We start from the raw sequence: 27,856 nt of genomic DNA on the forward strand, positions 1-27,856 counted from the left end.
TTTTTTTTTTTCTCTGTTTTTGCTTTTCGAGACAGGGTTTCTTTATAGCTTTGGAACATGTAGACCAGGCTGGCCTCAAACCCATAGAGTCTCACCTGTCTCTTGCCTTCTAAGTTTAAAGGCGCGTGCCACCACTGCCCGGGTTAGCCGTTTTTAAAAATATGTATTTATTTAGTAGGTGTGTTTGTGGGCGCACGTGTGGAGGTCAGACGGCAACCTGTACGAGTCAGTACTCAGTTCACCACGCGGGTTCCGGGGATCGAACTCGGTCACCGAACTTGGCAGCAAACGCCTTTATCCGCTGCACACGTCGCCGGTCCTTCGCTGTTTTGTCCCCACCTCTAAGCCAAAGGGCTAGCGGGGACTGAAAGAGTAAACAGGACGGACGCAAAGCGCAGCGGACCGAGTCACACTATCTCCGAGGCCGAGCCGAACCCGCGTAACCCTCAGCACGCTCTAACCTGCGGACGTGGAGCCCGGCCACGCCGCCGCACACGCCCCCGGCAGCCCCGCGCGACGTCGCGCGCAACCTCGGCCCCGCCCTCCGTGACACACACCAAGGGGGCGGGAGCGCGAGGCCCCGCCCCCACCCTTCGATTGGTCGGCGCGCTGTCACCACGTCGCGGGAAGCTGGCAGGGTGTATGTGTGTGTGCGTGTGAGTGTGTGTAAGTGTGTGGGGTTTGCTTTGTCATTCGTACCCGGCTGACGCGGCCGGCATGGCCGCACGCCTGGGCGCCCGCAGAAGGGGCCGGGGCTCCGCTCCCGGGACGTCCTCTTACATAAGGACGCGGCTGCCTGAAGCACATGTCGGCGCAAGGTCCGCACACGCAGTACACCACGCCGTTCGCTTCTCGCACGCCAGGCGGGAGCCCGCGGCGCCGCACCGCACGGTGTACTCCGGCGTGGGCCTTCCCACAGCGAGACGCAGCCCAATAACCGCGAAGCGCACCTTCGCAACAAGGCATAATATAGGATGTTATATTTATAGGGCCTATTTATAAGCCTCTATTTAACTCTTTTCTGATAGGCCCAGCCACGCGTCTAGACCCTTTCCTGATTGGTGTGTCCTTCTGTCCTTCAAAGAGGCGGGCTCAAGAGTCCGTGTTACCTCAGAGAGCCCCAGGATTGGCCCTGCACGGCGCGCCGGCGCCTTCGATTGGCCCCGCGGGCCGTCCGTCGGGGCAGAGGAGGCGGGGCGGGCGGCTGGCTGGTGCGGGGCGGGCGGGCCCCGGAATTGTCATTTCTTTGTTTCCGAAGGCGGAGGAGGCTCGGCGCCCCCCTCCTGACCCCCCCTCCCCCCGGTGCTGGCTCCATGTCTGTGTGACCGGCCGCAGGGGTAGAATCCAGGCCCGACGCAGGGCGGGCGGGCGGCGGCGGCAGAGGTGAGAGGCAGCGGCGGCGCGGCGCGGGCACCGGCCCCCCAGCGGGAGGATGAAGCGGCGGAACGCCGACTGCAGTAAGCTCCGCCGCCCCCTGAAGCGGAACCGGATCACCGAGGGTATCTACGGCAGGTGAGCGGCGGTGCCCGGCGTGGGCCCGTGGGTCCCGGGCGCCGCTCTGGAGGGGGCCCGGCCCCGTTATGTAACCCCCGACTAGGCCGCATGCCCGCGCCGGGGGCTCTCCTGAGGCGCGCCGCCCGCGGAGCGCCCGGCCAGCCCGCCGAGGGTCCGCCCCGGGCCGCGGGGTGTGGCGAGGGCGCGGCGGGCGCGGGCGGGAGCCGCGGGGCCGCCGTTGGCCGTGGTGTGCCGGGGGAGGGGCGGCACCCCCGCGTCCCGGAGCCCAGACGCCCGGGGGTCTCCAGCAGGCTGCGCGCCGGGCCCCCCGACGGAGCCCGGGTCACGCTGGGCTCGGGACCTGGGGAGTTGGCTGTCCGAGTCTGAGGCTAGTGGACCCGTGCGAGGGGGAGGGAGAGTGAGGCCGCCAAAGTTGGGAGCTGCCAGGGGCCCTGGACCCCGGACCTCCCAGCTCGGAGCGAGGCCACGCCGGCTACTCTTCCGTCCGTCGCTGCCCTCACGGGATCCCCACTTGGCCCTGAGTGCCAAGACTGATACCCCCAGATCATGCCCGTGGCCCCACTCCAGACCCAGGCTGCTGTCAGCTCCTCAGCAAACATTATTTTGACGATTGCAAGCAGACACGTTGCTCCGACCCTTTCGCAGGGCTTCTCTTTCCCAAATCAGGTTTGGGATTTTTTTTTTTTTAATTCCTTTCTTCATGAAGGAAAGTGGTGTCTTTTTAAATAGAAATTGAGTCCACTCCTCCTGGAGAGGACAACAGGTTCACGGGGCAACTCGGTTGACTGTCACAGCTTCCCCAAGCCCAATTTGTGTATGGCGGCTTTTTTCCGGGAATGCCTCCGAAAGAACCGATTTCAGTGGAGAAGTTATCAGTTTCTGAAAGAGAATGCTCAGCATGTCGCTATAGGCTTAATTGAGTCCTCAAGGCGGCACGGTTTTGTTCTTGATGTGAGTCTTGGAGACATTTAGGAGGCAGCTGTTGACAACCAAGTTGTGTCATAACTATACACCTTGCGCATGCGGTTGTTTCCACGTGTGAAGTGGCTGTCCCCCACAGGCAGGTGACTGACCTAAACAGGAAGGGGGATTCTTCAAGTTTAGAAGGATTAAGAAGTCAAAAATCCTTGGCTAGATCCTCTTGTAAGGAGTCATCGATCTGAGACTCCTTGTTCATTCATTCAACAGACATAAATACTATCTGCTCAGCAGTGTTGGAGCCAGTCGGGACACAGCTGTTAGTAAAACTGAAGAGCACTGTTGCTGAATCAGATGTGACGTTTAAGTAAAACTGAAAAAGCAAAACCAAATTTTTCCAGCAGATTGAATGGGTGGAGGCAAGTCTGCTTACTATAAATTCTTGAATGAAGAAAAGGCTTTTTTCCTAGCCATTGAAAAAGATTAGCAGAACTTATTAATAGCAGCACAAGAACAGAAAGCGTGTTAAACAAAGTAGGCAAGTTAAGAGGACTGTGACATTTGAATTTCTATTTACAGTCACCTAAGACGAGGCCCCTCATAACAAAATTGGGAACTCCGTGTTGTTTGCATGTTTTCTGATGCATATTAACTTCTTTTCCTATTTAAACCAATACCTGGTGTATGACTCGTACCTCAGCAGCCACTCAGTGTGTGCTGACAAGGAGTTCCTCTTGTAATGAAGATCCGATGTTCTACTAATGGGTTTTAGACTTTGAATTTCCTTACCCTGGAGGTTAATAATAGATATACCTTGTCCATCATTTGGTTTCATATGAAAACTTCAGAAAACCAAATGGTTCTTCAGCTTCCAAGTCTGTCTGCTGTCTGTTGGGGATTCTTTGTAAATCTTAGTAAAGGAACCTAAGTTTATTTCTACCTGTCTTTCTTGTTTGACATAGAGTATTTTAGTTCCCTTATCTGTTTCTCAATGTTAATGGAGTACTGCAATGAAATAATCATATGGTGTGTTTTATCCCCTCATTTTTTTTTTAAGGACTTCTTTGAACAGCTTCCAGTTAGTTCTTAAGAGAACAGAATGAGTGGGCTAGTTATAAATTAGGACATTTGGGGATTCATGAATATCAAATTTCTGTTGATCATCAAATTGAAGTCTGTATTCAATTCTGTTTCATGCCATCTATTGCCTGTTTTGTTTCTGAACATCTGGCCAATTTAGTCTCATTAAAAAGGAGCTATCCCCCAAAGGGCTGTGTTGACAATTTTGATAACCACTGTCTGCTGTTTCATAGCCTAACCTTTGGTGGAGTACTGTGTTCATGTTCCCTGTCTGCTCAGCTCTCTTGAGCCCTGGCATATATGAGGGAGCAGCTGAGGTGGGAAGACTGGACTGAAGCCCACCAGAGACCTAGGGTTAGACTCAAAATCCCAGCCCTGATGCTTTGGACCCGTAGAACAGCCCTGCTTTGAAGCTCAATTTTCCCATTTGTTAAATGAACTTTGAAGATAAACGTACATACAGACATGCATACATGCAGTTTGTGTAACTCCTTATAAATTCCAAGATGTTATTGAGACATTATTTACCGTATTATTACTGTTACAGTTAGCATGTATGGCTTATTTCTTTTCTTTTTTCATCCGAGACAGGGTTTCTCTGTGTAGTTGTAGCTCTTCTGAAACTGACTCTGTAGATCAGGCTGGCCTTGAACTCACAGAGATCCTCCTGTCTTTGCTTCCTTGTGCTGGGATTAAAGGGTGCCACCACCACCTAACAGTGTGGTTTATTCTTTAAGAGGCAAGAAAGGTTAGATTTGATCCAACCAAAAGCAAAAGTAGAGTAGTCAAAACAAGGGGCCAATTGCTGCTTGATCATGCTTTAAAACAATGGTTCTGACTTTCCTGATGTTGTGACCCTTTAATACAGCTCATGTTGTACTGACCTCCAGCCATAAAATTATTTTTGTTGCTACTTCATAATTGTAATTTTGCCACTATTATGAATTCTAATGTAAATACCTGTTTTATGATGAATCCTGTGAAAGGGTCGTTCAACTCCCAAAGGAATGGTGACCCACAGGTTAAGAACTGCTACTTTAAAAATCCTGGTGCTACTGGCCTTGGTGGTGCACACCTTTAATCCCAGCACTGGGGAGGCAGATATATCTCTGTGAGTTCAAACCCCCAAATCCTGGTGCTTTTAATCATGGGCAGCTGTTACTGAGGTGACTGTCAGATAAGAGCACTCATTGTCAGTACCTAGTTCCATTGGAATTCTGTTTGAGGGGCCAAGATGCTATGAGTATTTTTTTTTTTTTTACAACTTTATTTCATGCACATTGGTATAACGATGTCAGATTCTCTTGAACTGGAGCTACAGACAGCTGTGAGCTGCCATGTGGGTGCTGGGAATTGAACTCGGGTCCTCTGGAGGAACAGTCAGTGCTCTTAACCTCTGAGCCATCTCACCAGCCCCGATGCTATGAGTATTAATCTTAGATATTAGTACTGTATGAGTGTGTGTATGCATTATCTGAAGATCCAAACATTCTCTGAAAGTGTTATTCCAGTCAAGTTAATGATCAGAATTAAGAGGAAGGAAACAAGAATGGTATTACTGTTATTATTATAGAGCATACATTTAGTGCAATTAAAAAAACCACCACAGAATTTAACATGCAAGGCAATTACTATACAGATGTTGAATGAATAGACAAATACATAAATATAAGCTAATGGATTCTTATTCATTCAAACCCTACATTGTGGTGGAGTTGTGGAAGGTCTAGGATAAGACATAGGTCCCCAGCTTCAGGGATTTATACTCTAGTACGCCATAGTAATACTCTCTTATTTTTTTTTTTTTTTTTTTTTTTGGTTTTTCGAGACAGGGTTTCTCTGTGGTTTTGGAGCCTGTCCTGGAACTAGCTCTTGTAGACCAGGCTGGTCTCGAACTCACAGAGATCCGCCTGCCTCTGCCTCCCGAGAGTAATACTCTCTTAAACTTGTACAGTGACTTAGAGGTTTCAAAGACCCTGGGGTTCTAGTCAAGCAAAAATATTTCTGTTGGATCAAATTTTAACTTCCTGTTTTAGTTGTTTGCCTGCCATGTTCGTGACTGCATTTTCTCCCTGTTCTGTTTTATGAGGTAGACAGTTACCACTAAAAGAGGGGATGCTTTTTTAACCCAAATGAGGTAGACTTGAAAATTATGCAAGCAAATTATTAATAATGAAAACTCTTCTTAATTATTACATACGGAAGTCCCTGGACTTCCTGGCTGTGAGTCCCTCCCCAAGCTTCCCTCACAACTGGTAGTGCACTAGGCTAAGCATTTCATTGCAGGTGGCGATTCTCCTGGTGAGATGAGTGTCTGGTGTGGTGTTTGACCCGCCCATGTGTAGTTCCCTCCCTCTCTCCCGCCACACTACCCACTCCTTTCTTCTAAGACTTAAAAAGAGGTAAAAATACATTAATGATAAGGCTGGACAGAAGCATTTTTATTAAAGTATATTTCAAATCTCTATATTTAAAATTGTTACTTAAAAGAGTAATGTAGAATAAGAACTTGGATTCAGTTATGCATTTCCAGCTTCAGGAAATGGTTTTCTTTCTGTTACTGGTGGTTGACGGTGGCAGCCTTCATTGTGCCAGTCTCCACTTGAAATGATGCCTGAAGCTTACAGTGCAGTACTGGACATGACAGCATAGGCAGTAGGACTGCCCTAGTTACACGAGACATTTATACCTGTTTTTCAACTCCAGAGGCGTTGTTAGAGACTATCAATCTTTGTACTGTTCCTCTCCCTTCCAGTTTCCTTTTCCAGACCCTTGTCTAAATATGGCATCTCCCAAGGTTTCTCTCTGTTGTTGTTCCTGTCTCCTTAATGATGTTTTCTGAGTCTGGTTTTAGATTCCTTAGGGCTATGCTTATTAAAGTCACTGGAGGCTGGCGGCCTTGATTGTACATGTGTTCTGCAACTGGAACTCCAGATTCCAGTGTCGCAATCTCACAGCCTGAAAGCATTTCTGTAACCTTGGTAGGCATTGACTTCAGGCTGGACCTGACATAAAAGACCTGGATACAGGCTCTGTATGTTCTAGAGGGCTTTGGGGAAGGGGTGAGTATAATGAATAAAGCAAAGTATTCAGCTAAACACTTAGGTTTGTTATTTCTATAAACTGCAATTAATTGGTCACACTGGAGTTTGTGTTTAATTTTTACCTGTGGTATATTCCCTTAAAAAAACACTTTACTTCAACTTCCATTATGATTCTTTTTTTTTTTTTTTCCATTATGATTCTTACTGTCTGAGTAGTTTTTGGTAGGTTAGTTTTATTAGATATTTTTAAAAGCCCTTTAGGGGACTGACTACATGGCTCAATGGCTAAGAGCATTGTCTACTCTTGCAGAGGATCTGGGTTTGAGTACCCACATGGTAGCTCACAACCATTTTTAACTCTGTTGTGAAGGGGATCCAGTGCCCTCTTCTGGCTTCTGTGAGCACTAGGCATAAGGGAAGGCAAAATACCCATCTATAAAATGAAATACTAAAAATAATAGCAAAAAAGAAAAGCCCTTTAAATTGTTGCTCCTGGGTTGAGAGGAGGGCATGCAGTTCAAGTTATCTGCAGACCCTGCCTGCCCTGTTGTAGGCACGGTATTCCCTTCATCTTCGTGTTGATTGCTCAGGGTCCTTCTTAAATCTCCACAGTCTTGGAGGATGATTTAACTGTGGGCTTAGGAACTTGATAACTTGATATTTTTACTAATTTCTTATTTCTTGTTATGTACCCTGTCTGCTATGGACTTATTTGGTATTCTGTGAACACTTATATTTCCAGAGACTTTTTTTGGGCTATTTCTCTCAGATATGCCCACTAGGTTGGTTTGTTTGCTTGTTTTGGTGTGCGCGTGCACACAAGTGCAATTTGCTGTTTTCTAGGCTGCTAACATCTTGTGGAGTCTACAGGATCAGATAAAAATCTCAGAAACAAGGCCAGCAAGATGGGTTGAAAAGGTACAGACACTTGCCACCAAGCCCTACAACCTGAGTTCAGTCTCTGGGACTCACCTGGTGGAAGGAAAGAACTAATTCCACAAGTTGTCCTCTGACCACCACACACATCACGATACATGTGTGCACACACAAAGTAAATACAATGAAACAACACACAAACCTAGTTAGCTGAAATATTGTAATTGAGCTACTTCATAAAGTATGGCATCCTCTTCAAATGCACTGATTGTTCTCTGGGCTTACTCAGTTAAGGTGTAATTATTTTACTTGGACAGTTTTCAGGAGTTGGGTTCTGAAGAACAAGTTGGCTGTGCAACAGGTGGCTCACATGAGATGGTGTATGCAGGGAAGAGCATAGGAGCATACACCTTCTCTAAACTTTCCATCGTGGGTCTCTTCAAACCTTTAGATGACTTGCTCCTCATGACCTCACTTTTAGGCATGTGTGTGCTTGTGTCCTGGCAGTGGAAACTAAAACAAACTTCTCCCTCCCTCCCTCCCTCCCTCCCTTCCTCCCTCCCTCCCTCCCTCCCTCCCTCCCTCCCTCCCTCCCTCCCTCCCTCCCTCCCTCCCTCTCTCTCCCCTCCCTCCCTCCCTCCCTCCCTCTCTCTCCCCTCCTTCCCCTCCTCCCTCCCTCCCTCCCTCCCTCCCTCCCTCCCTCCCTCCTTCCCTCCCAAGATGTTTTTTTTTTTTTTTTTCTGTGAAACAGTCCTGGCTGTCCTGGAACTCTGTCTGTAGACAGAGATTCAACTGCCTCTGCCTCCTAAGTGCTGAGATTAAAGATGTGTACCACTACTGCCTGGCTTTCAGTTTTTCTTTTATGTTTTCTTTCTTTCTTTCTTTCTTTCTTTCTTTCTTTCTTTCTTTATTTATTTATTTATTTATTTATTATGTATACAGCATTCCTTCCACGTATGCCTGCAGGCCAGAAGAGGGCACCAGACCCCATTACAGATGGTTGTGAGCCACCATATGGTTGCTGGGAATTGAACTCAGGACCTTTGGAAGAGCAGGCAATGCTCTTAACCTCTGAGCCATCTCTGTTTTGTTTTTTGAGACAGGGTTTCTATAAAGCTTTGGAGCCTGTTCTGAAATTCGCTCTGAAGACCAGGCAGGCCTCAAACTTACAGAGATCTGACTGTCTCTGCCTCCTGAGTGCTGGGATTAAAGGTGTGCACCACTACCACCTGGCTCAATTTTTCTTTTTAAATGACATGTTTCTCTGACACAATGATCATATTAGTTGGGCCTCCAGTACATATGCTGAATCCCAGTACTCAGGAGACATAGGCAGACAAATATCTGAGTTTGAGGTCAGCCAGGGCTACATAGTGAGACCCTAGCTCAAAGGGGCGGGGGCATGGATATTATAGAACTCACCCATAGTTGTTTTTGTAAAGAACCTTTAATTTTAATTATTTTTTTCAGTTTTTGTAGTATGAGTTGTGGGCTGCTTTTCTTACTGCCCGGCTCCCAGCCGCCTGGCTATTTTATGCGCGAAATAATCACATGGAGATCTGTATTAATGAAATTGCTGCCTGGCCCATTATATCTAGCCTCTTATTGGCTAACTCTCACAGCTTGATTCAACCCATTTCTTATAATCCGTATGTCTCCACAAAGTCATGGCTTACCGGGAAAGATTCAACATGTCTGACCTGGCAGCTTCATGGCAGGTGGCTCTCTGTCTGCCTCCTTCCTCCCAGAAATCTGTTCTGTCTACCCCACCCATCTAAGAGCTGCCCTATCAAAAGGCCAAGGCAGCTTTTTTATTCAACCAATGAAAGCAACACATAGAAAGAAGACCCTCCTACACCAAGTTTTATAGTGTGTTTATAATTATCAACTGGAAATTTATGAAGACCAGAGGTTTTTTTTCCTTTGATTAAAGCATATTTGCTCATTAAAAAACAAAACAAACAAACAAACAAACAAAACCTTGGTTCTAGCCAGGCTACACAGAGAAACCCTGTCTCAAAAAAGCCAAAAAACCAAAAGCAATTTATATTAGATTTATTCATTTTGCATGTGTTTTGCCTGTATATACATATGTGCACCATGTGTGCTTGGTGCCTGCAGGGGCTAGAGTCATGAGATCTCCTAAAACTAGAGTTATCGATACTTGGGAACCACCATGTGGGTGTTAGGAACCAAACCCAGGTCTTCTGTAAGAGCAGCAAGTGCTTCAAACCACAGGCCCATCTCTCCAGCCCCACTTCTTTGCATAGACATTTCTGGTATTCATTTAAGCCACATCCATGTAGAATTAACAGTTTCTGCTTTCTGTGCTCTTTCAGTGGTGTCCTAACCTGTTAGTTCCCTTTCTGTCCTTCAGGTTCCTTTCCTGTAAAATAAAAATGTTGTCCTGCCTACTTCCCAGGAGAAAAAATGAGATAATTATAGGCACACATTTAGAAAACTTAGAAGTGTGATGTAAATGTATGGTGTGAGTAAGTAGATTACTATGTCTATGTGAATAGTGGATTTACTTATAAGTGGATTTCTCGTGTTTCCACACTATCAACACAGTTTTTATTTTTATTTATTTATTTATTTTTTAATATTTATTTATTATGTATACAATATTCTGTGTATATGCCTGCAGGCCAGAAGAGGGCACCAGACTCCGTTACAGATGGTTGTGAGCCACCATGTGGTTGCTGGGAATTGAACTCAGGACCTTTGGAAGAGCAGGCAATGCTCTTAACCTCTGAGCCATCTCTCCAGCCCTCAACACAGTTTTTAAATTATTTTAAAAATCTCTGTGTGTATGTGTTGCTGGCTCAATGATGGTTTTGTAAGAGGCTGTGCATTGTCTTCTCTCACCTATTTTGCTTCTTTTCTTTTTATCCCCAACTTCATACATTCCATACTACTAAAATTTCATACTGTTAAAAAGTATTTGGGAGGTGGGGGTATTGCTCAGTGGGCAGAAACATTTGTGCAAGCTGAGGGCCTGAGTTTAAGTACCCACACCTGCATAAAAATCCAGGCATGACCACTTGGTCATGTAATTAGTGCTGTGGGGTGTTGAGACAGGAGGATCACTGGGGCTTATTGGCTGCTGTAGGTTCAGTAAGACAAGACAGTAAGTGCAGCAAACTAGAGCAGCATGCCCAGCATCCTCTCACCTCCATGTGTACACAGGAACTCACACACATATGCAACATGCATCACTCCCCCCCCAACCAAAGTGTTTTTGAAGCAGAAATTATAGAATTTCAAAGTCTCCACTTGCATTAGGTTACATTGTCTGTTCTTGATAGCTTTGTGGTCTGTCCAGCTCTTTATAAAAAGAAAAACATCATACCCCCAAATAATAAAAGTTTATTAGTGATCCCCGCTCCCCACAGGGTTTCTCTGTATAGCAGTGGCTGTCCCTGAACTCAGAGATCCGCCTGCCTCTGCCTGGGGCTGGAGAGATGGCTCAGTGGTTAAGAGCATTGCCTGCTCTTCCAAAGGTCCTGAGTTCAATTCCCAGCAACCACATGGTGGCTCACAACCATCTGTAATGAGGTCTGGTGCCCTCTTCTGGCCTTCGGCATACACACAGATAGACTATTGTATACATAATAAATAATAAATAAATATTTTAAAAAAAAAACTACAGTGGTACAAGCCTATAATCCCACCATTTAGAAGACAGAAGCAGGAGAATCAAAAGTCAGGGTCATCCTCAGACATGTAGATCATTTTAGATCAGCCCTGGCTATAGATTCCATCTCAATGTATAAATGAATATCATATAAATAAATGTATAATTCCCCCATTCCCCTGACATGGTTTCTCTGTGGCGCCCTGACTGTCTTGGAACTTGCTCTGTAGACCAGCCTCTGCCTCCCATATGCTGGTATTAAAGGCATGCATCACCACACCCAGCCTGTAAATAAATATATAAGTTTCTGGGGCTAAGAGGTCCAGGGGTCTGAACTCAAGAGACATATGTGTGACATTTAATAAAGACCTTCTGGCTACATTGTGAGGTAAAGCAGAGCAAGGCTGTTTCAGCTTAGGTGTCTTCCTCTTTGAGATGAAGTCTTATTATGTTTTTCAGGCTGACTTTGAATGTGCAAGCTTCTGACTTGACTGTGTGGGTACCTAGGATTATAGGCATGTGCTTATAAACATGCTCCTGGCTGCTGCCGCCCCGCCTCCTCTTTTGTTTAAAGATTATTTTATTTTTTATAATGTATGTGTGCAAGTGAGTGTCGGTGCCCATAGAAGCCAGAAGAGGTCATCAGATTCCCTGGAGCTAGAGTTATAGTGGCTATGAGCCACCTGATGTGAGTGTTAGGACTGAATGCTGTCCTCTGCTAGAGCAGCAAGTGTTCTTAACGGCTGAGTCTTCTCTCCAGTCCCTTTCACTTATGAAACTATGAGCCTATGACTTAATTTAATCTCACTTACCTCTCTAAGGCCCCACCCCTGACTGTCATCGATACTTGAATTTAAGGATGAAGTTTCAACCTGAGTTTCAGAGGAGACCTCTAATCAAACCATGCCATGCTGCCGGTGCTTCTCAAATGTTAATATATGCACAGGCCTTGGGAGCTGGTTAAAATTAAGGTTTAGGTTAAATAGGTCTGGACTGGGCCCTGAAATTCTGCTTTTCTAAAATGTGCACATGATACTGCTACTGCTGTGCTCTAGACTGTACTCTAAGTAGCAAGACTGCAATTACAGCCTGCCAGTGTGAGACTTCGGCAAATCAGAGAAAGGGGCTAGACGAATATTCTAGCAGTGCTGCATAACAGAGAAGACAGGGCTTGATAGGACATGTACCACGTGCTGAATGTGAAGGTGATTCAGTTGCCATTATGAGAGGACAAGAAAGCCTGGATTGGGATAGATGGCTGCCAGCAGAGCATTAGTTTGCCTAGGGAAAAGGTCAGAGACTGAGCATGGACGGCTAGCCCGTGGTAATTATGTGTACTGCCAGCAAGTAGTTAGTGACAGTGGAAAGAGACGCACTGTCCCTAGAAGGAAGAAGAATGTTCACTCCTCATTCCCATTAATTGGGGATGATGAATCCATAGATGGGAGAGTATTGCTAGATGGATTCAAGTAAAAATGGCTGTAATTGACACTGATGGACCTAGAATGAGGGGATAAAGCTTGTAGTTGGGATCTATTTTCAAAGATTTACCATGGTTAAGACAAGTAATAACACTTATTTTTTCTTAATTTCATCGGCAACTTTAGCAGAAGTATACAGTACCTTCTATCAAAAATGTTATGATATTAGAAAGTATCATTTTGCAGGTGTGCTCTAAATTTTACTCATGATTTTTTTGGGGGGAGGGGGTTGAGACACAGGGTGTGTAGCCCTGGCTGTCCTGGAACTTGCTCTGTAGACCAGCCTGGCCTTCACTTTCACCTGCCTCTGCCTCTTGAGTGCTGGAATTAAAGGCATGTGCCACTACATCAGACTTATTCACGATATTTTATAATTATTTGCCAGTAAGTGTCTATCAGAAATTTGGAATATCAAATTAGCCATAAATCATGTAATGAGCCATGTATGTAGAAATGTATCCAGTCATATTTTCTTCATGGATGAAAAGAAATGTTTTGAAATGCCCTTGGGATTGCAGCTCCTTTTTTTTTTTTTTTAAATATTTATTTATTATTTATTATGTATACAATAGTCTATCTGTGTGTATGCCGAAGGCCAGAAGAGGGCACCAGACCTTATTACAGAAGGTTGTGAGCCACCATGTGGTTGCTGGGAATTGAACTCAGGACCTTTGGAAGAGCAGGCAATGCTCTTAACCACTGAGCCATCTCTCCAGCCCCTGCCATCTCCTTTAATATGACAGAAATCTCAGGATTTTCAGAATATAGAAGGACAGGAACTAATAAAGGCATGCTTTCCATGATCTCTCAAGAGTGAGGCTGAGTGCACTGAACCTGGCATCTCTTGTAAACTTTCTCCTTTTTTTTTTTTTAAGATTTACTTATTTATTATCTATGTATACAGTATTCTGTCTGCATGTATGTCTGCAGGCCAGAGGAGGGCACCAGATCTCATTACAGATGGTTATGAGCCACTATGTGGTTGCTGGGAATTGAACTCTGGACCTTTGGGAGAACAGCCAGTGCTCTTAACCCCTGAGCCTCTCCCCAATCCTCTTGTAAACTCTCTAAACTTATAAATGAAGCAACTTTAGTAGAATTCAAGACTGAGTCTAGGGAAAATCAGCTTTGTTAATTTGCTGTCTCTAGGTTTTAAAGGATACCTTCCTGAAAAGGAAGCCTGAGGGAAGAGCTAGGATGTGGCCTGTGTTTACTGTCCAGATTTACTTAGATGTCTTTGCTTCTTAATAGACTCGGCAAAGAGTGATTGTCAAGGAATATCAAAGGCCTGAAAGAGCCGCACCCTGGCCCCAAGCTGGAAGTTTCAGAATTGAAAAAGAATATTCACCAATAAAGACCATTTTGTACTGCCTTCCGTTTAAATGATTAGGATATCAAAAAATATTCAGCCGGCTGCTGTTCTATGGACAGTGCTGTCCTGTTATTGAAATAGGGTGTTGCCTGCTAAACTTGAACTCTGCCATTCCTTGGGTGCCTTTTGGACAGAGCAGTTGGTACTGTTCATTTTCCACCTGGGAGTAATGACTACTCATTCAGCCACATTGAAGGAACAGCTTCAGAGATTATAAGGCTGGGGTTGTAGCTGAGTTATTAGGAGCGCTTCCCTCTCATAAGCAAAGCCCTGACTTGGGTCCCCAGCGCCTCTCATACACTGAGTGTGGTGGTGCACACCTGTAATTATAGCACTTGGGAATTGGAGGCAGAGGATGATGAGAAGTTCAGGGTCATCCTTTTCTACATAGTACGTTTGAGGCCTTGGATACATGAATACATGAATACTCTGTCTCAACAAACAAATGAAACAAAACAAAAACAGGGCTAGAGAGATGGCTCTGTGTTTAAGAGTGTTGTTTGCTCCTCTTCCAGAGATCCAGGTTTGGTACCGAACCTACTTTGGGTAGCTCACAACTGCCTGTTCCTCTGGCTCCAGAGAATCCAGCTCCCTCTTTTGTATGTTCTCAGACATTATATTCACATACATATACTTGCATTCAAACACAGGCATATATACACAAAATAAAAAATAAATTATTGTTTTGTTTTTTGAAACAATTCTTTTTTTTTTAAAGATTTATTTATTATGTATACAACTTTCTGCCTCCATTTATACCCACACACCAGAGGAGGGCGCCAGATCTCTTTACAGATGGTTTGGAACCACCATGTGGTTGCTGGGAATTGAACTCAGGACCTCTGGAAGAGCAGACAGTGCTCTTAACCACTGAGCCATCTCTCCAGCCCCAGAATTCTTCTTTTTAATGCTAACTGTCCTGGAATTCCCTGTATAGGTCAGACTGGCCTTGAACCCAGGAGTTCCTCCTGCCTCTGCCTCCCCAGTGCTGGAATTAAAAGTATGTCCCACTACTGCCTGGCTAAATAAAAATCTTAGAAAAAAGAAAAGAAAAAAAAGTTTTCTATATTGAAAGACAAGGAAAGGTAGGATCCACAGTTCAGGTGTAGATTTGAATTACTATTTGACAGATGACTAAAAAAAGAAGTAGGTAAGAGTAAACCAACCCAGCATTCCCAGGAGAGTCTGTAGAGACACATATGTTTCCCTTAGGTGACACTTAGAAGTGTCTGGGTCACAGGGCTGATATTTGTTTAAGAAACTGGAAGCCATTGAGTGTATGCTTACCAGTTTACATAATACAGAAATACATTTTCATGCACGTGATGCTGGGGATGGACCCCAAGGCCTTCCACATGCTAGACAAGTGCTTCATCACTGACCTGAACTTCCACCACTCCAGCTAGCCCCTTGCTATTTTTTTATCCCTGAGATGGGGAGGTGGGGAATGTAGCCTTGGTTGCCCTGGAACTCGCTCTGTAGACCAGGCTGGCTTTGAACTCACAGAGATCTGCCTGCCTCTGCCTCCTGAGTGCTGGGATAAAGGACATGTGCCACCATTGCCGGCCTGCCCTGTACCATTTTTAAATGCCTTTAAAACATGGCCAACAGACTGGCTTTCCTTTTTTAGTGCCTAGAAACAGTTCTGGACCAGAGGAAAATTTCTTTTAGTTTTGAAGTCATTTATAATTCTAGGTATCTGCAGAACTCAGTTTTTTTCTACTAAAATGCTTATCACTTTCCACAGTCAGCTGTGGGTTTAAGGAGAATGTAGGCCCTGTCTATAACTGGCCAACAAAACTGTAGTGCAGTGAAGCTGAAGGTGGGGCTTCAAATGAGATGGAACTGTTTCTTCCTTTGGCTCCTTGATACTATGCCAGACGTCTTAGGAACTTATTACCAAACTCACAGAAGTTCTAAGAATTAATGTTAGAAATTAGCAGCAGTGGTGGAGACACGGTTTAGTGATTAAGAACAATTACTGCTCTTGCAGAAGACCTGGGTTCAGTTCCCGGCACCCACGTCTGCTCACAACCACCAGAAACTCCAGTGTCGGGGATCTGATGACCTCCTTGGGCATCAGGCTCATACGTGGTGCAACACATACATACATGAGGACAAAACACTCATGCACAAAACAATTATTACAAGAATTAAAATAAATTAACACTAGATGGCAAATTCTATATTGTTTAAGTATCACATCTCTATTCTTGCTGTCTTCTCCCTGTGTGGCTTCATAGGACACAGAGAGAATCTGCTGACTGAATTTTGTTTTTTTCTTGTCCTCAAGCATATTAACCATTCTGTATGTATGGAGATGCTTCTTAGTTATTACAGTTCTTGATTTGTGTAGGAGCATTACAAGTAAGCGGTAAAGCACTTACTTAGTGTGTACAAGGCCCTGGATTCAATTCCCAGCACCAGGAGGGAAAATACCTTGGCTCTTTTTGGTCTGTATTTATTCAGATAATTAATTTGATCACATCAGCATAGGAATGCTTGCATTGCAAAGTATACAAGACTGGAAAGCTTTTAAAAAAATATTTGTGGCCGGGCGGTGGTGGCGCACGCCTTTAATCCCAGCACTCGGGAGGCAGAGGCAGGCGGATCTCTGTGAGTTCGAGACCAGCCTGGTCTACAAGAGCTAGTTCCAGGACAGGCTCCAAAACCACAGAGAAACCCTGTCTCGAAAAACCAAAAAAAAAAAAAAAAAAAAAAAAAATTTGTGCCAGGTTGTGATGGTGCATGCCAGCACTAAGGAGGCAGAGGCAGGAGGATCTCTGAGTTCAAGGCCAGCCTGGTCTGCAGAGTGAGTTCCAGGACAGCCAGGGCTGTCACTCAGAAAAACCACAAAATAAAAAATAAATAAATAAAAATTTTAAAAAAGGATAGAAAAGAAAGAAAACAGTTGTTATTGTGTATGTGTGTGAGAAAGGAGGATTGGTATTCACATGCCAGTAGTCCGAGGACAAGTTCAGCCTTTTTCTCTTCCACTGTGGAACTCAGGTCTTCAGAGCAAACTGTTTAAAGAACATTTAAAGTCCTGCTGTGGTGGCACTCGGGAGACAGAAGCAGGTGGCCCTCTGAGTTTAAGACCAGCCTGGTCTACATAGTGAGTTCTAGTACAGTCAAAGCTACACAGAAAAACCCTGTCTTGAAAAAAAGCAACTAAATTTTAAAAATATTTTATTTTATGTCTAAAAGTGTTTGGCTTACATGTATGTCTGCACTATGTACATGACTGGTGCCCTTGGAGGCCAGAAGAGGATGTTGAATCCCATGGAATTGGAATTGTGGGCAGTTGTGAGCTGCCATGTGGGTGCTGGGAATCAGCAATTGCTCTTAACTGCTGAGCCATCTCTTCAGCCCTGAAGGGCAATTTGTAAATTATATTTATGTACTGGAAACTCAGCAACACATGTACGTGTAACCCATTTTGTTGACAAGTTCTTTGGCCTTTACTTTTTCCAATTTGGCGAAGTGAGGCAGAGTTTAGACCCAGGACGTTGCCTCCCTGTGGCAACAAATGTCATTATGTCTGTCCTTGTCATTGGTCCTGATAGCTTCCACCAGCTTAGCCAGGGTTTTTCTCTTTGCATTAACCCGTGTGAAGGCTGCAGTGGTGTCTTGCTGTGGTCCAGCTGCCACAACCCTGTTATATCAAGGGACCCACCTTTGGGCACCAGGCAGGGAGACTACCAGTTCCCTTGGGGCTGTAATGTGTAATCACCACCAGCTGAGCATCCCTGCTCCACCACCACAGTGACAGTATTGACCCCCACTCAAAGGACAGGTGGTGTCTTAGCGCAGGCCAGCAGCCTATGCTAAGCCTGTGGTCTCTGGTCTGTACTTGTGGGGTGACTTAAGCAACTGGGAGACTGTCTGCCAGTCCAGGCCTGGGAGAACTGGTTAGTCTCAGGAGACACCTTCATGGCTGACAGGGGACAGACAGCCGTTTGCTGCTGCAGCCAGGTGTAATGAGGCCGTTTGACCAAGCAGGTGAGGACTTTGGTTAGATGTCCTGTTCACAGCCAAAGTTCTTAGGCTTTTGTCTGACCGGATCCACTACCTTTTAGACCTGCTGCTGCTGTTTCTTTTTCTCTAGTAGATCAGGCTGGCCTCGAACTCACAGACTGGCCTGTGCTGAGGTTAAAGGTGTTTGCTACCATTTTTGGTTCTTGTCTCTCTGTCCGCAAGCTTTATTACTCTAGATCATTTAACACCTTCCTGAAGTTTAATTGGTGTTTTTGCTGAGATTTTTGGGGGACAGCTTTGTGCTTTCTCCTGAATGACTTGTTTCCTGACAGTGCTGAATAGTATTACTTGGAGTAAAAACCCTAATTGACTCTTTTTTTTTTTCTTTCTGTGTTAATTTACCTTTGGTCTGTAGCTGACTGCTGGTATCAAACAATTGTAGGTAATATCCCCATGAGTCTGGAGACAAGTGGGCTTTTCTCTTGGGTATCATCCCCTCCACATTGTGAAAGTTCATTCTTGACTGCTTACATTTTCAACAGTACTCATATATGGTTAGTTTGTAAAATTAATTTTTCTAGGATGTAATCTTTCTTAGTCCAGGCTAGGTTGGAACTTGCTGTGTCGCCCAGACTGGCCTCAGACATTGATTTTTCTGGCCCAGCTTTTCCTGTGCTGGAATTGTAAGTGTATGCCACTATGCCTGGTTTAGAAACCTTTTTTTGTTGTTGTTTATTTTTTTCAAGACAGGGTTTCTCTGTGTAACAGCCCTGGCTGTTCTGGAACTAGCTTTGTAGACCAGGCTGATCTCAAACTCACAGAGATCCACCTGCTTCTGTCTCCCAAGTGCTGGGATTAAAGGCATGAGCCACTATCACCCAGTTTAATTTTTTTAAACAGTACAGTGGTTATATATGTGTACTAACTGGCTTCTCAAAATGTTTCTTTTACATGAATAGGAGGAACTCAGAGCACGTTTACATTTCAAGTCCCGAATGATTGTAGATGTCCCCTTTAACAGACACTTTTTTAAAAATATTTATTTATGTATTTATTATGTGTACAGTATTCTGCCTGCAGCACCAGAAGAGGGCCCCAGATCTCACTACAAATGGTTGGGAGTCCCCATGTGGTTGCTGGGAATTGAACTCAGGACTTTTGGAAGAGCAGTCAGTGCGCTTAACCTCTGAGCCATCTCTCCAGCCCCTTTAACAGACACTTTTGTGTCTGCGGTCTTTGGTAGTGACTGGTGATGCCCTAAGAGTTAACTTTGGTATTTTTTTAAGAGTTTGTTTATTATACAGTGTTCTGCCTGTATGTATGCCTGCAGGCCAGAAGGGGGCACCATATATCATCACAGATGGTTGTGAGCCACCACGAGGTTGCTGGGAATTGAACTCAGGTCCTCTTGAAGAGCAACCAGTGTTCTTAACTACTGAGCCATCTCTCCAGCCCCCAGCATTTTTTTTTAAGGTTTATTTGTTATGTATACAGTGTTCTGCCTGTATGCTTGCCAGCACACCAGAAGAGAGCACCAGATCTCATTATAGATGGCTGCAAGCCACCATGTGGTTGCTGGGAATTGAACTGAGGTCTTCTAGAAAAACTGTCAGTGCTCTTAACCTGAGCCATCTCTCCAGCCCCAGCTTTGATAATTTTGGGGAAGTTAGTTATGTTTTGTTTGGTCAGTGCAGGTGAATGCTGTATAGAGAAGCAAAAGAAGAGAGAAAAGCACAGAATTATTGAAGCACGCAGAGGTGCACAGCAAGAATTTCCAATTCTCGAGCAGGTGTGGAGCGTGAGGAAGCAAAGCAGCACATTTGAAGCCTTTCAGCCATGACATTTTCTTCTAATGAAGAACAGCTTGAAAGCTGTCGTTCTGAAAGTATTGAAGTATTTTAAAGTCAGACAGCACATTTTTAAAATTGTGGTTAGATTTAGTGTTTTTCCTCCATTTTAAGTGAGCTGAGCAGGTTTGGTCATCATCTTGACAGTGTGAGGCTTAGAGAGAAGGAGGCTTTACAATCCAGATAGGCCACAGCAGCAGCTTTCGGAGTTTTATCTCAACTGTGTTCGTGGTAAATGAAGTTATTTATATCTATTTTAAACAGAAACAGTGCCTTCCTATTTCTGGTTCTTCACACATGACCTTGAATCCCTTCTTTTTATGTTTACAGTACATTTTTATACCTGAAATTCCTGGTAGTGTGGGCACTTGTCCTTCTGGCCGACTTTGTCCTGGAGTTCCGATTTGAATATCTGTGGCCATTCTGGCTTTTCATCAGAAGCGTCTATGATTCCTTCAGATACCAGGGACTGGTATGTTTCTATTGGATGCTTTCCAACTATAAGGGATTTAGTTACCATTCTAATTAAGAGAATATCTTTAGTGGCTGATACTGATGTGTTTTAAATGAATTTTATTAACAATACTGAAAGTGCCTAATTGGGTCTGTGGATTAAAACTTGACTGTTCTAAGCACACTGATTAGCAATTCTGTTTTCTCCTCCTCCCCTCCCACTTGAGGGGACTGAGGAGACTGGGTGGAGGTTTCCAAGAGGGAGGAAGCTCTCTGAGAGTGCTCTGGAGCTCTTGTCACTAGGTTGTAATTGAATTAACACAGTGATTCTTATTGATGCCAAGATTCCTTTTATATCCTTAAAAGTTACTGAAAACTACAAAGAGTTTCTGTTAATGTAGGTTACAAAATAAAACAAGCTAGGTGATAGCATACACCTTTCATACCAGCGCTCAAGAGGCGGAAGTAGGAGGATTTCTGTGATTTCCAGGTTCCAGGCCAGCCTGGTCTTCAGATTTGGCCAGCCAGGGTTGTAGAAACCATGCTCTCAAAGAAAATGAAACAAATAGCAGCTAAAAAACCCAAAGAGAAAATAAAGCAAAAAACTAAATATATATTTATTAATTCATTAAAAATAACTACTTACCCAAAAAATAAAATAGAAAAGTAGCTCTGTTTTTTTTTAGAGCTCTCTGTTTGGAAGAATCTCAAAGCCCCTCCAGGAGTTGGCAGTTCACAGGTTAGAGTTTGGGGCATAGCCTGAGCTTATTTTTTGACTTATGTGTTATTCTCTTGTGTTCTATAGCTACACCTCATAACTAATTCTCCAATTCAGGTCTGGCGCTTTGGTTAGAGCAAATCCATGCTTCCAAAAGATGTCTTCAAGCTTTTGTCTTATTAGTAATGATAGTGGTGTCCAGAGGAAGGCAGCATTATCAGTATTACCACCAGCACATTTCTTGCCAGTGGTTTTGTTCATCTGCATTCCAGCAAGCCTGTCCTTTAAGAATGAAGCTCTTTAGGATGGTTTATGAGGAAACAGGAGGCTTTTCAGTGTTAAAGTTATTATTTATTCAGGTAACCTGCCTGTAGCATGCCAATGAGTTCACTGTGGTCCAGTCTCAGTTCTGGTCCGGTTCTTCCTCATGGTTTAAGAACCATGGACAGTATCACCCTTTAATGTTGAGTTAGCCCCTTCTTTTTAGTATATGTGCTGCTCAAGCAAGCTAGAAACCACTGCTTCTACATGGTCTATTCTAAGTGTTTAAAATGTCTTCTTGTTCATTTGCTCTGTATTTAGTAATTTTATTCAATCACTCTTTTAATAACATTGATTGAAAATGACAAGTTCTGAAATGTGGTTTTAATTTGTCTTTTTTTCTCTCTTCAGGCCTTTTCAGTATTTTTTGTTTGTGTAGCATTTACATCAAATATCATATGTCTCCTCTTCATTCCCATACAATGGCTCTTTTTCGCTGCTAGCACATATGTATGGGTCCAGTACGTATGGCACACAGGTAAGTCTTAATGACATCTTGGTTAGAAATTTTAGATACAAATTTTTAAAATGTGGAATCTTTGAATGAATTATTTAAGATTGACATTTTAAAATTGTCTTTCCCCAATACATGGTAATATGTCATTTGACCTTTGGTGGTGGTGGTTTGTGGGGTTTCGTTTGGAGTTGTAGGGTTGGTTGTTTGAGGCAGGAGCTCACTAGATAGTCCTGGTTGTCCTGAAACTCACTATATAGACCAGGCCAGTGTAGACTCATAGCAATCCTTTGCCTTCTGAGTTCTGGGATTATAGGTGTACCCCACCATGCCTTGCTCTCTATGCTTTCATACATGGATTTTTTTAAAAAATTATTTGAGTCAAAAGCTTAAAGTTGAGGCATTTCAGTTGGTACCTCTATTGCAAAGATGTCAGTTTAAAAAGAGTTGAAGTGATTTGTGTTTAGTAGTTGATGACATTCACATGCTTTACAAGAAGACTGTTCACTGCATTTCAGTATTGGAAGGAGGGCTAGAATTCATTCATGTGAACCCAGTCATTTAACCCAAAAACATTCTCCCCAGCACCCCGGCACATAGTGGCCCTTCTACAATTGGAAATGTGCAGTGGTCTGGACTCCTCAGCTATTCCCGCTCTGTCATTCACTTTGGGCTGTATAGGAGAAAGTAGTTCTTTATTCTGGATCACAAGTGTCCTTCTTGCACTTTTTAACCAAAGGTGATGTTACACTTTGAGGCTTAGTGATTCTTAGAGGATCCAAAAAGGATTTATCCAGAACATAAGGGGATGGACAGAATTTGGCCTTTAAAGTTTCAGGGGGTCTGACAGAGTACCAAAATTTCATAGGACCCTCCCAGCTGACATATATCAAGTGATCTGAAGACCCTGTCATAGTCTCTTAAGTCCTTGTTTTTTGTAGGCAAAAATACTCCTGATGTCACTAGCTTTTAATTGTCTGGCATTTTAAGTATCTTCCCATTTTGTGCTCCTAATTCTTTGCACTGTATTTCAGATAGATCCTTATTGGTAGAGATACACAGTCAGCTTCCTTCTTTTTTCAAGCTATCCTGTTATTTCGAACCAAGATCAGAAGAGAGATGTTGACAGCTCCAGCTCACTGTGAAAGCATACATGGCGTGTGCTGCTGGGGTCTGAGGACTGGTCCTCAGCGTCACACTGTCTGCAGAGCTTTGCCAAGCGTTGTTTTCAGACCTAGCTGTAACCTGTAGGATTTTGACTCTGAGAGCACACCAAATAGTAAATGTTTTCTGGAGCAGCTTCATCCTTGAGGCAACACTACTGGAAGTGGTGCTGGTCACTGTAGAAGACAGCTGAGCCCTGCTGTTGGAGGTCTCCACTGTGAGCATGGTTTCTCCACTATAGGATTGGACTTGATTTTAAGATACCCAGAATGTTCTCAAGTTGACTATTGTCTAGTCTAATTCAAGAGATATTTTTCTTTGAACCAGTTTTCCCTTGTATTTGCGTCTTCTAGGCCATTTCTTTGTATCCCTGTCTCTAGAGCCCAGTTTATCACCTGAAGATGGGGTAATCTAAAAGTCTGAGAGCCTCCAGCTCAGATGTGCTGGAACTCTGTTAGGCAATGGCAACTTTTCTAATTTCTTTAGTGTTCTTAATAGAACCTGTTGGGACGCCCCCTCCCCCCCCGTTCATAAAGTGACATACACATTGGAGTAGCCAAGTTGTGAAATATGTTTTAATTTGAAATAGTTAATGCTGAGACAACCAAGCTACATTAAATAGAAATATTGTGTTTTTATTGACTCTGAAAAATAGGAATATAATGTGTATAACTTGGAGGGCTAATTTTTCTTTCATGTGTTAAAATTTAAAATTCCTTGAGATTAAGAATGGTTAACAGGGGCTGGCAAGGTAAGACAGTTTGGCAGAAAAAGGCACTTGATGTAAAGCCTGAGGACCTGAGTTGGAACCCCAGAATCCTGTCGATGGAAGCAGAGACCTGACTCTGAAAAGTTGTATAGAGCCAGACATGCTGTGGCATATACATATGTGTACACCCCCACAAAATACCTGAATAAATGTAAAAAATTAAAAAAAGAATGCTTGATAAAATTGTGTATAGCCACAAAAGAATGGTAATGTTGTGTCATAAACTTTTTGGTGTTGGTGATGATTTTTTTTTTAATTTTGTTTATGTATTTTATGTTTGAGTGTTCTGCCTGCATGTACACCTGCATGTCAGAAGAGGCCATCAGATCCTAATATAGATGGTTGTGAGCCACCATGTGGTTGCTGAGAATTGAACTCTGGGAGATTAGCTGGTGCTTTGTTTTTGGGTTGGTTTTTTTTTTTTTTTAAAGATTTATTTATTTATTATGTATACAATATTCTGGCTGCATGTGTGCCTATACGCCAGAAGAGGACACCAGATCTGATTACAGATGGCTGTGAGCCACCACGTGGTTGCTGGGAATTGAACTCAGGACCTCTGGAAGGAAAGTCAGTGCTCTTAACCTCTGAGCCATCTCTCCAGCCCTGGGTTGGTTTTTTTTCTCTCCCTCCCTTAAGACAGGATTTCTCTTTGTAGCCCTTGCTGTCCTAAACTCCCTCCATATGCCAGCCTGGCCTTGAACTCATGGAGATCTACTTACCTCTGTCTTCCAAGTGCTGGGATTAAAAGTGGGTACCACCCCTGCCATTACCCAGCAAACAGTCAGTGCTTTTAATCTCTGAGCCATCTCTCTAGTCCCCATGGTGAGGATTTCTTTGAGGCAGGGACTCATGTATTCCAGGCTGGCCTTTTTATTTTTAAGGTGGCCTTGAACTCTTGATCCTCTTGCTTCCCAGGTGCTGGTTAAAGTTGAAGCCAGGCAGCAAGACAAAGTTTATAATATGGTTCTGTACTTACTTAAAAAGCTTCCAGTGGTGGCGCACGCCTTTAATCCCAGCACTTGGGAGGCAGAGGCAGGTGGATCTCTGGGAGTTCGAGGCCAGCTTGGTCTACAAGAGCTAGTTCCGGGATAGGCACCAAAGCTACAGAGAAACCCTCGAAAAACCGAAAAAAAAAAAAAAAAAAGCTTCCAGTGGAGTTAGTCATTTAATAAGTGGAGAAATAACATGTTTTGTCCAGTTTTCCCTATTTTTCAGTAATAATCTTGCATTTATTTTAACTTAATAAATTAATGTAGGAAGTAGGAAATATTTTAAAAATCACTGTTGTTTTGAGACAGGGTTTCACTTTGTATCTCTAGCCAGTCTGGAACCTTCTGTGTAGAAACAGGCTGGCCTTGAACTCAGATCCATCCATCTGCTTCTACCTCCATAGTGTTTAGATTACAGATGTGTGCCACCACACTCAGCTGGAAATTAAAAAATTAAAATTACCTTGAAAGTTTGGTTAGTTGTGAAAATACTTATTCTAGGTATATTAGATCTCTAAGATCAATTGAGGTTGTTAAGCTACTTTCACAGAGATTCCCAGATTAGCTAATGGACGAGGCATCAAGGTGCTTGGATTTCCTTTCCTCAGAAGCAGACTTAGTCCCCTCTCTGTGAACTTGGACCCTTATGTTATCCATGTCCATAAACACTCCACAGTGGTCCTTTCCCACACTGATAGATGCAGCTTGCACATTGTATTTTATTTATTCTGATGCAAGTTGCTTTCATCTCCCTGGTATTTTTATGCTCACTTAAACGGGCATCTGCTCCTGTGGAGAAAGTTTTTTCAAGTGCTTCTTACTGTCAGAAAAGGAACAGTCCCTGACTGGCCTGGAACTCAGAGACTCGCCCGGCTCTGCTGCCCGAGTGCTGGGCTTAAAGGCATGCGCACACACTTTTCTTTGTTGTGGATAGGGTCGTTGGAGTTGAACCCATAGCTTTGCACATGCTAAGCATAGGCTCTACTACTAGGCCACATCCTCTGTGTTTTGATTGATTTTATTTGCTTGTTGAATCAGGATTTCACTATTTGCCTAGGCTGGCTTCAAAGTCATTCCTCAAGCCATTCCCCTGCCTCAGTCTTCCAAGTGCTGAGACTACTACAGGTAGGCATATAGTACCATACCCAACTTTGGTTGCCTTTTTTTTTTAAGGTTTATTTAATTATGTATACAGTATCCTGCCTGCAGGCCAGAAGAGAGCACTAGATCTCATTACAGGTGGTTGTGAGCCACCATGTGGTAGCTGGGAATTGAACTCAGGACCTCTGGAAGAGCAGTCAGTGCTCTTAACCGCTGAGCCATCTCTCCAACCCCTGGTTGCCTTTTTTAAAAAAATGATTTTTAGGGGCTCTTTGTATATTAAGATTAAGAGTCGGGCTGGAGAGATGGCTCAGAGGTTAAGAGCACTGACTGTTCTTCCAGAGGTCCTGAGTTCAATTCCCAGCAACCACATGATGGCTCACAACCATCTGTAATGAGACCTGGCGCCCTCTTCCGGTGTGTGGGCATACATGGAAGCAGAATGTTGTACACATAATAAATAAATAAATTTAAAAAAAAAAAAAGATTAAGAGTCTTGGGCTGGAGAGATGGCTCAGAGGTTAAGGGTATTGCCTGCTCTTCCAAAGGTCCTGAGTTCAATTCCCAGCAACCACATGGTGGCTCACAATCATCTGTAATGAGGTTTGGTGCCCTCTTCTGGCCTGTAGGCATACACGCAGACAGAATATTGTATACATAATAAATAAATAAAATATTTTTTAAAAAAGATTGAGTGTTTTGTTTGACATGGATTTTGAATATTTCCTGACAGATGTTTACCTTTTGTTTTTGTCGATGAGTTTGTCATAGAAAAGCTTTTAGTTGGGGGCTGGAGAGATGGCTCAGTGGTTAAGAGCATTGCCTGCTCTTCCAAAGGTCCTGAGTTCAATTCCCAGCAACCACATGGTGGCTCACAACCATCTGTAATGAGGTCTGGTGCCCTCTTCTGGCCTGCAGGCATATACAGACACAATATATTGTATACGTAATAAATAAATATTTAAAAAAAAAGAAAGAAAAGCTTTTAGTTGAGCTGACAGTCTTAATGAAAGTTGCTGTCATTGACTGAGTCTCCCAGACAACCAATCTGTTGTGTCAGCTACTGTATCATTGATGGTTGTCTCTCTACTGCTTTCCTACAGAAAGGGGAGTGTGTTTGCCTACAGTGTCCCTTTGGATACTCTTTGTTTATATTGAAGCAGCAATTAGATTCAAAGATCTGAAAAATTTTCATGTAGACCTTTGTCGTCCATTTGCTGCTCACTGGTGAGTATTACCTCTTCTCTTAGTTTCCGTTTCTTTAGTGGTAAGTTCAGCTGAGCCCCACATCAGTATAGCATGCTGGTGAAGGGTGTGAACCTTTTCAGAGATGGAGTCCCAGCTCTGGCCCAACAGCTGTGCTGCTGAACCTGTCATTGTTTCTAAGCATCAGCTTCCTAACCTCTCTCTTTAGGTCATGGGAAAGAGGTGCAGTGTGTCAAGTGTTTAACTTAATGCCAATGTCTGACCAATGATTTTGATGATGCCATCGTCATCTTGATGAGCTATGGCCATGTCCTAAAGCTCCCGTAGTTGTTTACAGAAGTGACAAGATGATTAACACTTTTAAAAGGAGCTTGTCTTCTTATGAGTGAGGATTATTTCATTTAACCTTAATTAAAAATATTAGAAAATAAGCTTGGTTTGTTTATATCAGTTGTAAAAAGTACAAACCCCCAAATAAATAGAAATTGTTTCCAGTTTTTTTTTTAGGTTTTACAAATAAATGAGTTAAGGAAACATTGTCTCTTTAATTTTAGTGAAACCACATTTAAACTAATTAAAAACTATAACACTTTTAACACTTAGGAGCCTTAATATGGGCTTGAAAGTGTTTGTAACTCTGGGAAAGCATTAGATAGTCTGATTGGTTGGAGGAAATACTTTTATTTTCTGTCTTAGATTAGAGTTCTAAGTACATTCACTCGAACTTGTTAACAACCCTGATGATTCCTGACACACATAAGAGGTTTTGGAATTGCTGTATGACTGTGAATTAATTTTACAAAAGCAGCTATTGCTCTTACGCCTTAGACACAAGAAGATTAATGTAATGTAATTGCCTAAATTTGACTCTACTTTCTAATGTTAAAAATTAAGTAATGCCTTATCTATCTATCTATCTATCTATCTATC

General features: G+C 43.4%; 1 protein-coding gene across 1 annotated transcript in view; it reads left to right on the forward strand.

Moving 5' to 3' along the window:
• Window positions 1-1,225: 1,225 nt before the first annotated feature.
• The window catches only part of Maco1 (macoilin 1), a 58,612-nt gene continuing 31,981 nt past the window's right edge, over window positions 1,226-27,856 (forward strand). The window contains exons 1-4 of the mRNA XM_057784698.1: window positions 1,226-1,512; window positions 20,079-20,220; window positions 21,592-21,718; window positions 26,824-26,947. Coding sequence (XP_057640681.1) covers window positions 1,433-1,512; window positions 20,079-20,220; window positions 21,592-21,718; window positions 26,824-26,947 — 473 coding nt within the window. The 5' untranslated portion in view covers window positions 1,226-1,432. The remainder of the gene's footprint in view (window positions 1,513-20,078; window positions 20,221-21,591; window positions 21,719-26,823; window positions 26,948-27,856) is intronic.

Source organism: Chionomys nivalis, chromosome 11, assembly GCF_950005125.1.
Source record: "Chionomys nivalis chromosome 11, mChiNiv1.1, whole genome shotgun sequence".
Lineage (NCBI taxonomy): Eukaryota > Metazoa > Chordata > Mammalia > Rodentia > Cricetidae > Chionomys > Chionomys nivalis.